The sequence below is a fragment of the Pyxicephalus adspersus genome, chromosome 5 (genome assembly GCF_032062135.1).
Source record: "Pyxicephalus adspersus chromosome 5, UCB_Pads_2.0, whole genome shotgun sequence".
Lineage (NCBI taxonomy): Eukaryota > Metazoa > Chordata > Amphibia > Anura > Pyxicephalidae > Pyxicephalus > Pyxicephalus adspersus.
Window position 1 is genome coordinate 67,264,515 of NC_092862.1, and position 13,470 is coordinate 67,277,984.

The 13,470-nt window shown below is 40.6% G+C and overlaps 1 protein-coding gene across 5 annotated transcripts in view; it reads right to left on the reverse strand.

Annotated features, from left to right (window-relative positions):
- The window catches only part of RELCH (RAB11 binding and LisH domain, coiled-coil and HEAT repeat containing), a 70,581-nt gene extending 64,299 nt beyond the window's left edge, over window positions 1–6,282 (reverse strand). For 2 of the 5 annotated variants that reach the window (XM_072411826.1, XM_072411823.1), the window contains exon 1: window positions 5,600–6,278. In XM_072411826.1, the coding sequence (XP_072267927.1) occupies window positions 5,600–6,107 (508 nt within the window). In that variant the 5' untranslated portion in view covers window positions 6,108–6,278. Of the gene's footprint in view, window positions 1–5,599 lie in introns of all 5 variants that reach the window. The other 3 variants (XR_011920857.1, XM_072411825.1, XM_072411824.1) reach the window with 3 other exon arrangements.
- Window positions 6,283–13,470: the final 7,188 nt, after the last annotated feature.

The window sequence follows — 13,470 nt, forward strand, 5'->3', positions numbered from 1 at the left end:
AAACGAACGACGAACGTTCATGCACGATATATATGAACGATCGTATAGCACCGATCCTGCACATAGAGTTAACGACACGATCGTTCGTAGATATTGTACACACAATAGATACGATCGTTTGAGCGATAGAGGAACTATGTGCACGACAGGAAAGTGAACGGACGTTCGTTCATCACGCATGCTCTGAACATGGACGATCAACGAACGACCGTACACACGAACGATGTTCAACGATCGTCGCCCAATCCGATCCGTCGGTCCGGTCGTTCGTTTCCAGCGACTTTCCTCGTTCGTCGGCGTCGTTGGTTACTTTTTTACGAACGATTTTTTGCCCAATCGATCGTTCGTCGTTCGATTGGAACGATAAAAATTGGAAGTGTGTACGCACCTTAAGTGAGGATAAAGCTCTGCAACAGAGCCACACATAGCTGTAAAAACAGCCAGGCATTGTAATCCTTATCTACTCTATACAATAAAATCTCCAAATTCATGTGCATCCCAAACTCAGGGTGATCTGTAGGCAAATATTAACTTCCAGCTCAGTCAGGACATCCTGTTTAAAAGAAATGCAAAAACCTAAGTGCCTACATTTACCTAACTAAAGTGCCTTTTCCCTAATAAAGCCGAATTAAACCCAATAGATACTCACCTGTCCATTGTGGGCACGGTCATCATCTCCCTTTTTCTCTTCCTCATCCAAATCTTCGGCCAGCTTGATTGGCTGATATGAAGTCGGCTGTGACAAGTGCACAGGAGTTCATTCGGTCCCACACACAGGTATCAGCAATCAATGCAGGGCTGTAAATTTTGAAGATGGGACAGTGATCTGGCAAGTAAGAATATTTATTGCAGAAGAGACATCGTCTTTCCCTTTTAGCAATAAAGCCCTTCCTGATGCCAAATTGGAGATTTACTTACACTTTAGGAAGTCAACTCAATTTTTATCCGGCAATGTTTTGTATCTTCGTCTTTGTATCTTTATATCTTCCTACCTCATACATTCAGCATACACTTTTTCTTCTAAACATAACCATTTGCACATTTTTCTGCACCTCCATCTTTTCCCCCCATTTTCCATGCACCATTTACCATAAGGTGTGATATTTCTCTCTGCATAATATTACTCCAATGTCTGTCTGCAGCAATTACAAAACTCAATACAAAATGTTTGCAATATAAGCTAGGCTCTCTGATATCATCCAGTACAATACAGGAGCAGTGGACCTGCCTTGTTTGTGGCGTCACTGAGGAACCCATCCACACCCAGGATATGAGAGAGCGGTGGAGAGCACTGGCTGCTGGGGCAGTAAGGAATAATAAGCATATACCCCTATTCATCATCCCCTTCACAAAACAACACTTGTGCAGTGGGGTTAATCACATTTTGTTTATTCACTGAAGCTTTGTACTTTTAACTCCCCACTGGTAGAGAAAAGTCTTTTTGATAACCTAGTCACAATTGCAAAGGGTTTGCAGGGCGAAAGCATGACAAACTGGAAGCATGTCTAGTGGAGATCATATGATAATCATATGACAGTACTGTCCACTGAAAACTACTTCTACAAAAACTTTGGAATGCAAGACCCTTAAACTAGAGGGAATCATACAACTGAATGTTAGCCACTTACGTTCAGGTCAGTATTGAATTAGAAATGATCTTTTTTTCAAGCATGTATTCATCAAATTACCCTATTTAATTTGTTAGCATACTTTAAGAATATAAAAGGGTTAGGTAGAATCCAGTAATACATGTGTGTTTGGTATTGGTTACACCTGGTTGATCAGCGGTGGGCATTCTTACCTTCTAGCACTACAGTCCTAAAAGTGAATATTGGGCAGGACACTAACTGCATGGAGTTTGTATGTCCTCCCTGGATTTATTTGGTTTGTCCCTGGCTACTCCGATTTTCTTTTACATCTCAAAACATGATGAAAGGTGGATCGGCTTTCCTCCAATATTGGCCGTAAACTATGTCAGGCACATTAGATTGTGAGCTCCTCTGAAGGACAGTAATGAGAAGTGCTGCAAAAAATGTTGGTGCTATAAAAATACAAGGTGGTATGTTTACAAAGCAGGTGAATGATTAAAAGGTACCTCTACCCGCCAACCCTCATGATCTCACGTTAAACTTGATATGCCTGTATACCTCATACGTTTTAAACCTGTGAATAATGCTATTTTTGTATTATATTTCTTATTGTCAATATTGGAAAACTACTTAATCACCTGCTGTATTTAGACTTTGTAACCTAGGAGGTGTTGAACTATCATATGTTTGGCGCTCTTCTTCTTTGGCGCGCTTGTTTTGAACCCCCTATTCGCCCCTTCACCCCCCCTCTTTTTTTTTTTACTTCCTGTTATTCTATGTAAGGCTGGGTCTACATGGACGTTTTTTTAAAAACGCATGTAAACGTTCCTATTGCGTTTATATGCACTTTTATTAGCGTTTTAAAGCTTGCCTTTAAAATGCTGGAAACCGCCTATGCTGTGTTTTCCCGCGTTTTAACTAATTTGCATATTAAGTGTTCAAAAACGCAAAATTGAAATTGGGGGAAAATGTCCCATTGAAAATAACAGAAGCGTTTTCCCGTGTTTTTCAGCATTAACCAAGCATTTTAATTTTTTAAACGTTGCAAGCAACGTTTAGGATAAATTTTGTAAACGTACCTGAAGGAAACGTCCTGGTGTAGATTAATTTATTGGAATGCATGGGGATTTCAAACATGGGCTTTAAAAGCCTCAAGTTAAATGCTGGGGAAACAGCCCATGTAGACTAAGCCTTAATCTGTGGTGTAATTTTATTGTTTACAATATTTGAAAACTTCAATAAAAACTTTGAAACAAAAAGTACAAGGTGGTAATAATAATATTAAAAAAAAATTTGATATGGTAAATATTTGATATGTTTTACATCGTGTATGAAAGGTGCATGGAAAATGCACTAAATATAAAAGGGGGAAGGGTTTTTTCCTGCAGATAGTCATGAAAACCTAGTGAACTATAAAGATTTGGTTCTTTAGTAAGGTGGCTCAGTGGTTAGCCCTCTGGCCTTTGCAGCGCTAGGTCCCAGGTTCAAATCTCGTCCAGGACACTATCTGCATGGAGTTTGCAGGTTCTCCCCGTGTTCGTGTGGGTTTCCCCCGGGTACTCTGATTTCCTCCCACATTCCAAAAACAAGCAGTTAGGTTAATTGGCTTCCCTCAAAAAATTGACCTTAGACTGTATAGAAGACTTAAGCTACGTACACACGTTCAATTAATATCGTTGGTAAACGAACGACGAACGATCGAATGGCACCAATCCTGTACATACAGATAACGACACGATCGTTCGCAGATATTGCACACACGATAGATGCGATCGTTTGAACGATACAAGAAGTGACGTGCACCACAGGAAGTGAGCGACGTTTGTTCATCGCGCATGCTTAGACCGTTGACGATCACTGAACGACCGTACACACGATGGATGGTCAACGATCGTCGTCCAATCCGATCCACCGGTCCGGTCGTTCATTTCCAACGACTATCCTCGTTCGTCGGCGTCGTTGGTTACTTTTTTTACGAACGATTTTTGGCCAATCGGTCGTTCGTCGTTCATTTCCAACGATAAAAATTGCAAGTGTGTACACAGCTTTAGACTATGGCAGATTGAGGGACAGCTAGTGACATGACTATGGACTTTGTGAAGTGCTGCGTAATATGTTGGTTCTATATAAATTCTATTTAATAATAAAATAATACTAAAACATTGTGTAGATTTTAATCTGCAGTGCTCCAAAACTAAACAAGAAATGACATTTGTGTTAATATTAATTAAATGGCCATATCAATTAAAAGACCATAATGTCAGTAATAGGAAGAGCAGGTTTTAGGGTACAATAAATTAAGCAGCTTCCCAAGACCCCAACCTGTTTTCTTTTAACCATGATTTCAAGAAAGAATTCCTGACCCTATAATAAATACATTTAGTGAGTAGAAGCCTGTAAAAGATGAAGTTAAATACTTACCTTTCTTCTGGGTGCCAAGTAAAATTTTTACTCTTTAGGAAAGCTTTGAAACGGCTGCTATGCATCACTTCTAAATGTGGTAAATAGTGGTGGCCATTGCTGGGTATTATGGTTTCACCTGCAAACCACTATATCCCTGTTATCACTATAGCTGTGCCAAGATCTACAAGCCCTGTAGCCTGCATAGTACAAACCATACTATCCAAGGCAAACTTTACAACAAGTGACCATATCTGGTGAATTGGCATACTATAATATAACAGTCGGAAAATAGTCATCACTAACATTACAGTCACAGCTCAAAGGTGAGGTGACAACATTTAGCCGCTGCTTGTAATGTAGCAGTAGTGTTGTCAGCCTGCCTTTCATGCTCATAGAGATAGACTACAATTGGTTTCGCTGACGCGCAGTGTGCAAGTATTCTTTCTATTGGCATATGGCATGGTACCAACCAATGTTTGTTAGGCCCTGCTAAGATGATTGGTGGGGGCTCTGATGGTGTATTGCAGGTCATTTTTCAGTCTTGTCTGGTATTAAATATCTAGCAGTATGAAGGATAAAGTTGGGATGTTGGTATTTGTAATACATGACTTAGTAGCAATGCTATAAATGTCAGTGTTCACCCGCTCTAGGCAGGTGGTGGCCCCTGTATTGTGATCCAGCTTTTCAGTAACCACCCAAAAACAGATGGTTACTGAAAAGAGCTGGTAAAAGAGAACACTGCATATAAAATACAGTGCTCAGCATGGCCCTAAAAAGAAATAACCACCAATCACAATTCTACATTAGCTAATTTGACTACAGTAAATGGATATGATTGGTTGTTTTGTCCCTTTTTCTTCATCAGAGTCCCCATTCTCTTTACCACACTGTGTCATTTCTGAATGCATCTCCATCCTTTTATAAGCTTGTTATGAATGTGAAGACTCATAACACTAAATACACTGCGAGCATGCAATGTACGGCTCAATTAACATCATATTATCAGCAGCAGAGAATGCAACAGAAGCCTACAAACAAGCCATGCAAATGATGTGACAATGCAGCACAATTACTACAGGATTTGTACTCCATTACTGCCTATTAATGACCAAATAGGAAAATTGCTGGATCAGCCACCAATGTATCAGCTCTGTGTTACAGGATAATATATATATATATATATATATATATATATATATATATATATATATATATATATATATACACACATGATAGGATCAATCACAAAAAGGCCGGAATGAAGGAAGATGCAAACAAACAGGCCGGAAATGACTGCCGCTGAAAGACCAGCATAGACAGGAAGACAGCAATGCCTCCTACCACACCGACAGGCCATCAATGGCAGAACAGGCAGCAGTGTCCCCCCCACACACAGGACAGGCCGGTAATGTCTCCCACACCCAGGACAGGCAGCAATGACAGGACAGGCAGCAGTGACGACAGCCCCCCTCAATGTCCCCAGCACACTGACAGCCCCCCTCAATGTCCCCAGCACACTGACAGGCCGGTAGTACAGCTGACAGGATGACAACATGCAGGCAGTACATATGGAGTCACACCCCGCCCCCTGTCACCGGCACACTCACTCAGCTGTCCCCCGGTGCTGGGGTTGGAGATGCCGGTGGAGGGTGGGGCTCCCGTAGCCGTCGGTCTCTCGAAGTTCCCGGGGTTGGAGAAATAATCCCGCAGCCTTGGCAGCTCCCGGCCGGTCTCCAGCAGCTCGGTGTGCAGCTCCAGGGCTGTGAGCAGCAGCTGATCCCGCAATAGCTGAGCCGCCACCACATCCAGCGGTACCCGGCCAGGCTCACCGGACAACGGGGCATTATTGAACCTTGTCCCGGCCAGCTGCAGGAAAGGAGGGTCGCTGTCATCTGCAGGATAGCGGCTGGCAACCGGGGGTCCCGGGCGGGCTTCTAATGGAGAGACATCTTCTTCGTTATCCTCATCCTCCTCCTCCTCCTCTTCTAATTCAGAATCGCTCAGGAAAGGGTTCACACTGCTGCTACTGGTGCTGGGGCCCGCGGAGTCCCCCGGACAGCCGGCGGTAACACCGGGAGAGCCGCCCGGGCCTGAGCCTGATGCAGGGGCCGCCATCTTGTAATGAGGCGGAGATAGGAGGAGGCGAGAACCCGCACAAGGACAATATACTACACAGGAGGGAGGGGGACAGCCACACCGGGAATACACTAGAATGTAATAATATCCCTGTATATAGGACACCTGCTACACGGCTGTATGGGCACAGGAACACCAGCCTGCTTCCTGTCAGCAGGACAAGATGGAGATGTCACTGGGAGTTACCAGGCTTCTCCTCAGATAATGGGGAACTGACTGGGTGTCATGGGAGAATGTAATAATTCCTAGAAATAACCTGTAGATTATTTATTAGAGAAGCTATGACAATGGATATCATTCTACACACATTGCATAATGGCCGCCCATTCATTTGGTCACACAGGTTGTGCACATTTACAGCAGTGTGTTGTGTTGCACACACATCTATTGGCAGGGTACCTTAGGAAAGAATGGCAATGCTGAAAACACAACATTTATCTGGTTACAACATTAGAGGCTCCATTCTGGCACATTAGGTGTATAAGTGTTGCCACAATGCACCGACCCAACAGACCTACACGTGTGTTGTGGTGTACAATAATTCATCACATTGTGTGTTTTTGGGTACTGTGTTACAAAAAAACATTAAAATATGAATAAAAAAATATTACCACACTTTGTAACATGTATGCGTCATGCAACACACCGAATTGAAGAAATGTAAATGTGCTATAAACACAAATTCTGAAATCATTAGGGGCTCTAGATGGGAAAGAAAAGCAGCAGGACCTGTTGTCACAACTAGAATAGAAGAAAGGAAACCCACGGAGACTGGGGTATTGTTCTATAATACGTAGAATAACGTCACTAGCTTGTTTATTCACTGGGAGAAGGAGATGAGTATGATTGGTAATAATTAGAGTAAGGGTTGGGGGTCCCCTTCATACCTCTGCAGTATATACTACTGAATGATCTCCCAACACACAATGTACAAAATACAGACTTGTGTCCTTTTCTTTCATGTCACTGCACCACAACACACCAATGGTTCCTATATAGCAGCCATTCTCAATCAGGGTTTCATGGAACTCTGGGCCAAGACCATTTGGAAGAGCCAGCAGCATGACACTAGAGATCATTTTGGCTGTTTTTCAGGGTGGCATTCAGACCACTATTGTAAGGGGAATCTTCCGAATGATCAACGATGTGGAGACATTTTTCAAATTGACACCCAATGCTTTGGTGTTCCAGGGGTTCTCTGTAGGTACAGCAGGGTTTAGACATTCCTCTGGGGTAAAAAGGTTGAGAAAGGGTGCCGCAAAGAATCATGCAAGGTTTGGAGAAAAGAACAACATGCAAGGTTTGTCTATTAAATCAGTGTTCACCAACCGGTGGTCTGCGGTTCTGGTCGGTGCACCCCCGAGCAGGGTCAGGAGAAGGACCCCACTGGGGAGATGCAGAGGCCAGAGCTGCGGACCACATCCCCATACAGATCCCAGGCTCAGAAGTGGGCGGGTTTATGTCCTGGACACAAAAAAATTGGCCCGGCCCGATGGAAGAAACCTCCGGACCGATCGACTGCTCTGCAGGATTAAAGGTAAATGTATTTTATTTTATTTTTTTTGTTTTAAACACTTATGAGTTTACTTCCACTTTAAGTATCTTGAAATAGCTGACAGAAAGTGATCTGCACCACACCTTCGATCGAAGTAAAACAAGACTGCATCAGCACTTGGACTACGTACACATGTGCAATAATCGTTGGAAACAAATGACTAACGTCCAATCGTCTGATAATTGTTAGCAAAGAAAGTGAACAACGACTGGCCAACGACTCCGATGAACTAGGAATGTCGCTGGAAGTGAACAACCGTCCCGGGGAATCGGATTGGGCAACGATTGTTCGCTATCTATTGTGTGTACGGTCGTTCAGTGATTGTGGATTGTTCTGCGATACACTTTCTCCTGTACATGTCAGTTCCTGCATCGTTCAAACAATCGTATTTAGTGTGTGTACATTATTAGTGGATTATATTTGAACAATCGTATCGTTTTAGCATGTACAGAATTGTGCACAATACGATCGTTCAAAATAATCGTGAATAATCGTTGATCGGTCATTACTCGTTCGTTTACTAACAACAATTTTTGCACATGTGTACGTAGCCTTAATTGTGAATGGAAAATATACTGAAGGGGACAAGCAGTAGAACTGTCATTTAAAAAAATAAAAGTGAAATATTATATCAGTCTTATTATTTATCAGACAGACTGAATAACTTTAGACTCTTTTCCTTGAAAGATTATTTTCTCAGAAATGTAGGGTCCTTGTCACTTCCTGTGAGATGTACTGGAAGCAACAAAAAAACAATAACATATATAATGTCTCCTTAAGGTTACTAATCTTCATGCCCCAAGTAGATGTCCAGGAAGTGTGGTATTTGCAAGATAACCAAGGAAGAGGGAAAGTCTGAAAAAGGATTTTTTTACCATGATACCAAGAAAAAGCCATGTTTGTCCAAAATCAATATATGAGAAAATTATATATTGTGCAGCATAATCTGTGATGAAAAAAGCATGTGAAATTAAACAAATTAATAACACACAAGATACAATCTTACATGCCAATATTGTTCACAATAAAGGCCTTTTATAATTGGCATGTGCTGACATTGCTGACTGGTAACAAGGCATTTTTAACCATCAATCTTTATGGGACCTTGTATAAAAATAGGAATTTACTTGATCCTGTTTTCCTTGGTATTATATTCTTTCCAGTTTGAGCAATTCATTTTTTTTATCAACTAGTATTTGTGGATAAAAATTTTATTCTGGGAATAATTCTATATTTTGTAAAAAAACTGGTTATCCTGACAATTTTTGAAAATAGGGCATTTTTATTCCCTATATTCCTTATGTTGATTTTCACTGCAAATATGTTTTAATTATTTTTGGGGGTTCATTTTCATCATTTTACTTATCAATCAGGCTGTCCAAGGGTGGTTGCTGTGTGCACACATATCCCACCATGCCCCAAATATTGTTCATCAATCTGTCACTGCATATTGATGAACAATCAGATCGGATATGATCACTGTGCAATCCTATTAAGAAAAGAGCAGCAGGGTGGTGCTAACTCGTCCTCCCCCCTACATAGGTGCTGTGTGTACAGCTCTTGTTCAACTGTTACTGGAAATGATCACAAATAGGCATTTTCTGCGACAATCCTCTGGTGTTTGCATGGGGCTTTTCTCTTAAATCTAGATTACTCTGCTATTTATTTTCTGTTGTGTTGTCACTTTGCTAATTGCTCACTTATGACCATAGTATGTGTGAGTTTAGAGCTCTGACAGGTCTGTGCAACACACGTTACTGGCAGGTGGGGCTCTGGGTGTGTTTGAGCTCCTGGTTTTTCTAGTTTGTTCACACGATAAGTAATTCTGATACCTAGATCCACTTTTATTAGGATTTGTTGGTTCATTTTTACTGGAGGATGATTGTTTTGAGTCTTCTGACCCTTTTTCAGGTCTTGCACAGGTTTCTTTCTTCACTGATACATAAAGCTGCAGTACTTCTGTCATCATTTCTATACATAGCTGGTTTGATGGCTGATCTGTTGTATGGAAAACATGACTGATAGATTTACCATAACATGACTGTACTATTATAGCTTCCAAATATGTATGTTAGGTAGAACTATAGTGACTCAAATGTAGATATCTGGTAATACCGGGAGGGAGGGGGAGAAAGGGGGGAATGAGGGAGGGATGGGGATGTTCCCTGTTCTCCCCAAGATAATGGGTCTATGCAGTTGGGCCTCCCTCTTTAGTATATCAAATTACAAAAAAAGAAAACCATGGGGTGCAAGGGGAAAGCAAAGAAAGAGGTTTTGAGGCTCAAGAGTTTTTAAGTCAAGCTATGAATGTATTATTATATATTTACTTCATATATAACAAGGTCATAAGAATACTTAGTTCACAAACCTAGAACATGTAGTACATTGTCTTGCCTGGTTATTTTGTACAGAAAACACAGAAGTAAGAATATTATTGCACGTTAACATAACATGTTCTGTTAGTCACACCTATTTCTGTTCTGAGTCACAGAAATGGGGTGTTTTAGTAGACAAATTGTTGCTAGCATGAACAGTAGACAGCAAAGAAAAATGAGAAAAGGTAATAATATAATAAGACCGTATTTTCTGTATACAAAGTCCCCGACGCGTTTCGCCCAGATTAGGCTTCTTCAGGGGGATGTGACTTAATACAGTTTGTGATAGATGGTATATTGATCTGTTCTGGGTGATATATTCAGGACAGTAGTTCTTAAAGTAGTGTTGATACACCAGTAGGATTCATTTAAACTAACAAAACTGTAGAGTACCAGTTGATGAGAGTTTAGGGTGAATAAGGGTATTCATCCTATGGTCTTGTGCTTATAGAAGGTTGCAGGTTGTATAATGAATGTATTGAAGTTGAAGACCCACAAGTTGTGATTGTTGCATAGTCAAATGCTAGCAAAGGAGAACTATAACTATAGTGATATTTTAAAAACTTAATACAAGATCATCTCAATCAAGTGAGCAGCGAAATTATAATTGCAATTAGCCAATAGCAGGAAAATCATTGTAACATAGTTAACCCATCGAGTACCGCACAGCCACACAGCTTGTCACCTCTGAAAACTTTCCTTCTTACTGTTACCTGTCTTCTCCATACAGGCATTGTGTGTGACATTAAAGCAATGCTTATATTACCTTGGGAAAAGATTGGTTTTCACTCCTCATTCTTCCCTTAATGATGTCATAGCAACTTTAACCTCCTTGCAGTTAAGCCCGACCTTCGCTCGGGCAAAAAAAAATTGCAAGGATGGTTAAGCCCGAGATTTTTCACTTACCTGGTCCCCCTGTGCTCATCCAGCGTCGTCCTCCATCGGTCATCGTCCGCCGATCTCTCCAGCGTTGGGTGCCTTCGTCTGGTGCCAGCGGGACCGGTAAGAAGCCGGCCGGCATCTTGTGTTCCGCCGGGCCAGCGGCCGGCTTCTTACCTGGTCCCGCTGATCGTCCGACGTCCTGCTCGTTCCAGCGCCGGATGATCTCTGCAGGGAGAAGCCGTCCGGCGGAGAAAAAAAAAACCGGACGGCTTCTCCCTGCGTGCGTGCTGACGTCGGTGCGTGTGCGGGAAATTCAAACTGAAACTCATTCAAACATTTTGTATTGGATTCAATACAAACTCCTGTATCCAATCCAATACAAAATAATTCAAATAATTACAAAGTATATACCATGAAAAACAGTGGATCACTTTTGGTACAGAAATCTAGACCTCAGTGTAACGCTTAGGTGGTTAAAAAAGAGTTGTCAACATCATTGTACACAATAAAAAAAAAAAAAAAAAAAAAAAACTGCAAGCATTGGAAGGAACAAGGAGAACTTGTATGTAAAAAAGAAATGTTACAGATACATTTAAATTGTACTGATGTAAAATCAAATCTTTCTCTAATTTAGGATGAATCGGGGAAGATGTGAAGCTCTGTTTTTATCACTGTCCCTCTTGTGACTATGGTCACAGGAACAGAAAATGAGGATTATTCTTTTAACGGAGACACCTTTTCCACTGAAAGACGTCTATTGTTGGCCATATGCTGGATTACCAGATACGAGTCATTGTTCTTATAAATGTTCTCCTAAAGCTTGTTCACTTTATTAATGAAAAAAAAATATGTTGTAGTAATATTTTTGGCCCAAGGGCCAAATAGCAACAAATACCGGCCCTGGAGCGCTGGAACAAGCCACTAATTTGCAGTTATATTGGGGATATACCCGGCATAGCTGCCTTGCACCCATCAGCTGGCTTGATTAAGCACTGTCCCACTCTGACAGATTATTATAATTTAGTATTTTCGACCTCCTAACAAAAGGCAGACAAATAGAAGTGCTCCATGCTGTTTACAATGGGGACTGGTCATGGCAGCAAAGATGTGTTGCTCTTGTATGTGGCAGAAAGTGCTCTTATTAGCTACTATTTGTTAAGGAGCTTTCTCTGCTAATATATAAAGCCTTGTCTGGGAAGGATGGGAGGAGGAGGACAATGAAACTGTATTTGATTGAGCAAACAAGTGGCATTTGTGATCAAGAATACCATAGTTTTCTATAGATTTTAAAGCTACGTACACACTTCCAATTATTATCGTTGGTAAAAAAGCGACAAACGATCCTGCACGATATCTGCGAACGATCGTATGGCACCGATCCTGTACATACAGATAACGACACGATCGTTCGCAGATATTGTACACACGATAGATGCGATCGTTTGAACGATACAGGAAGTGACATGCACCTGGAACAAATAAATATATAAATATATATATATTTCTCTCTCTCTCTCTCTCTCTCTCTCTATATATATATATATATATATATATATATGCTCAGACCATGCACGATCACTGAACGACCCTACACACGATAGATGGTCAACCATCGTCGTCCAATCCGATCCGCCGGTCCGGTCGTTCATTTCCAAGGACTATCCTCGTTCGTCGGCGTCGTTGGTTACTTTTTTTACGAACAATTTTTAGCCAATCGGTCGTTCGTCGTTCATTTCCAACGATAAAAATTGGAAGTGTGTACGCAGCATAACTCCTAATCAATTATTTTGTCTAATCTATTAAAATTAGTACACAATTTATGACAACGTCAGGAGGGGATATCCCCTTGCATTCAAGAGATCTATTCTTGCTTTTATGTCTCTGGGACAGGAAGTAAAAAGAAATCGCCCAAGCAGACAGAGATAACATCACTGGGTCACAATTCTTCTCTTCTCTGAAAAACTAAAGGAAAATTAAAATGTAGCTATATTTACACTTTAAGGAGCAGCTCACTTGTAAAGGTCCTCATGCAGTAATTGGCATTTTATTATATTTTTTTCATATAGTTTTTTTTGTTTAATTATTATGCAAATGAGAGGGGAACATTTAGAATGGGAGTTTTCTATCACATCATTATGTTACAATTTTCTAAACTAAATTTTATTTTTGATATCGGCCATTCTTGATGTGTGCAAATGTAGACTAATGATAAAATCTTACATTTTTTCCTTTTATACCAGTGACATCTAATATGTTTAATCTCCCTTTGTTTTTTGTTTCAGTAACATTGGTTACCAAGAGAAGGAAATTTACCTTTACATACACTTTAACCCATTTTATAAAATGTCCTAGAACCTCCTATATTTATTTGGCGTGTTTATAGAAATGCTTTAACAGTAGATACCCATATAAAACACACAGTGTCTTAAATGATGATCAATTAGGTAATGATACATTTTGCTGAATGTTTCCATTATAATACATTTTTATTTTATAAATTAATACTTTTTTTACAAATACATTGTATTAT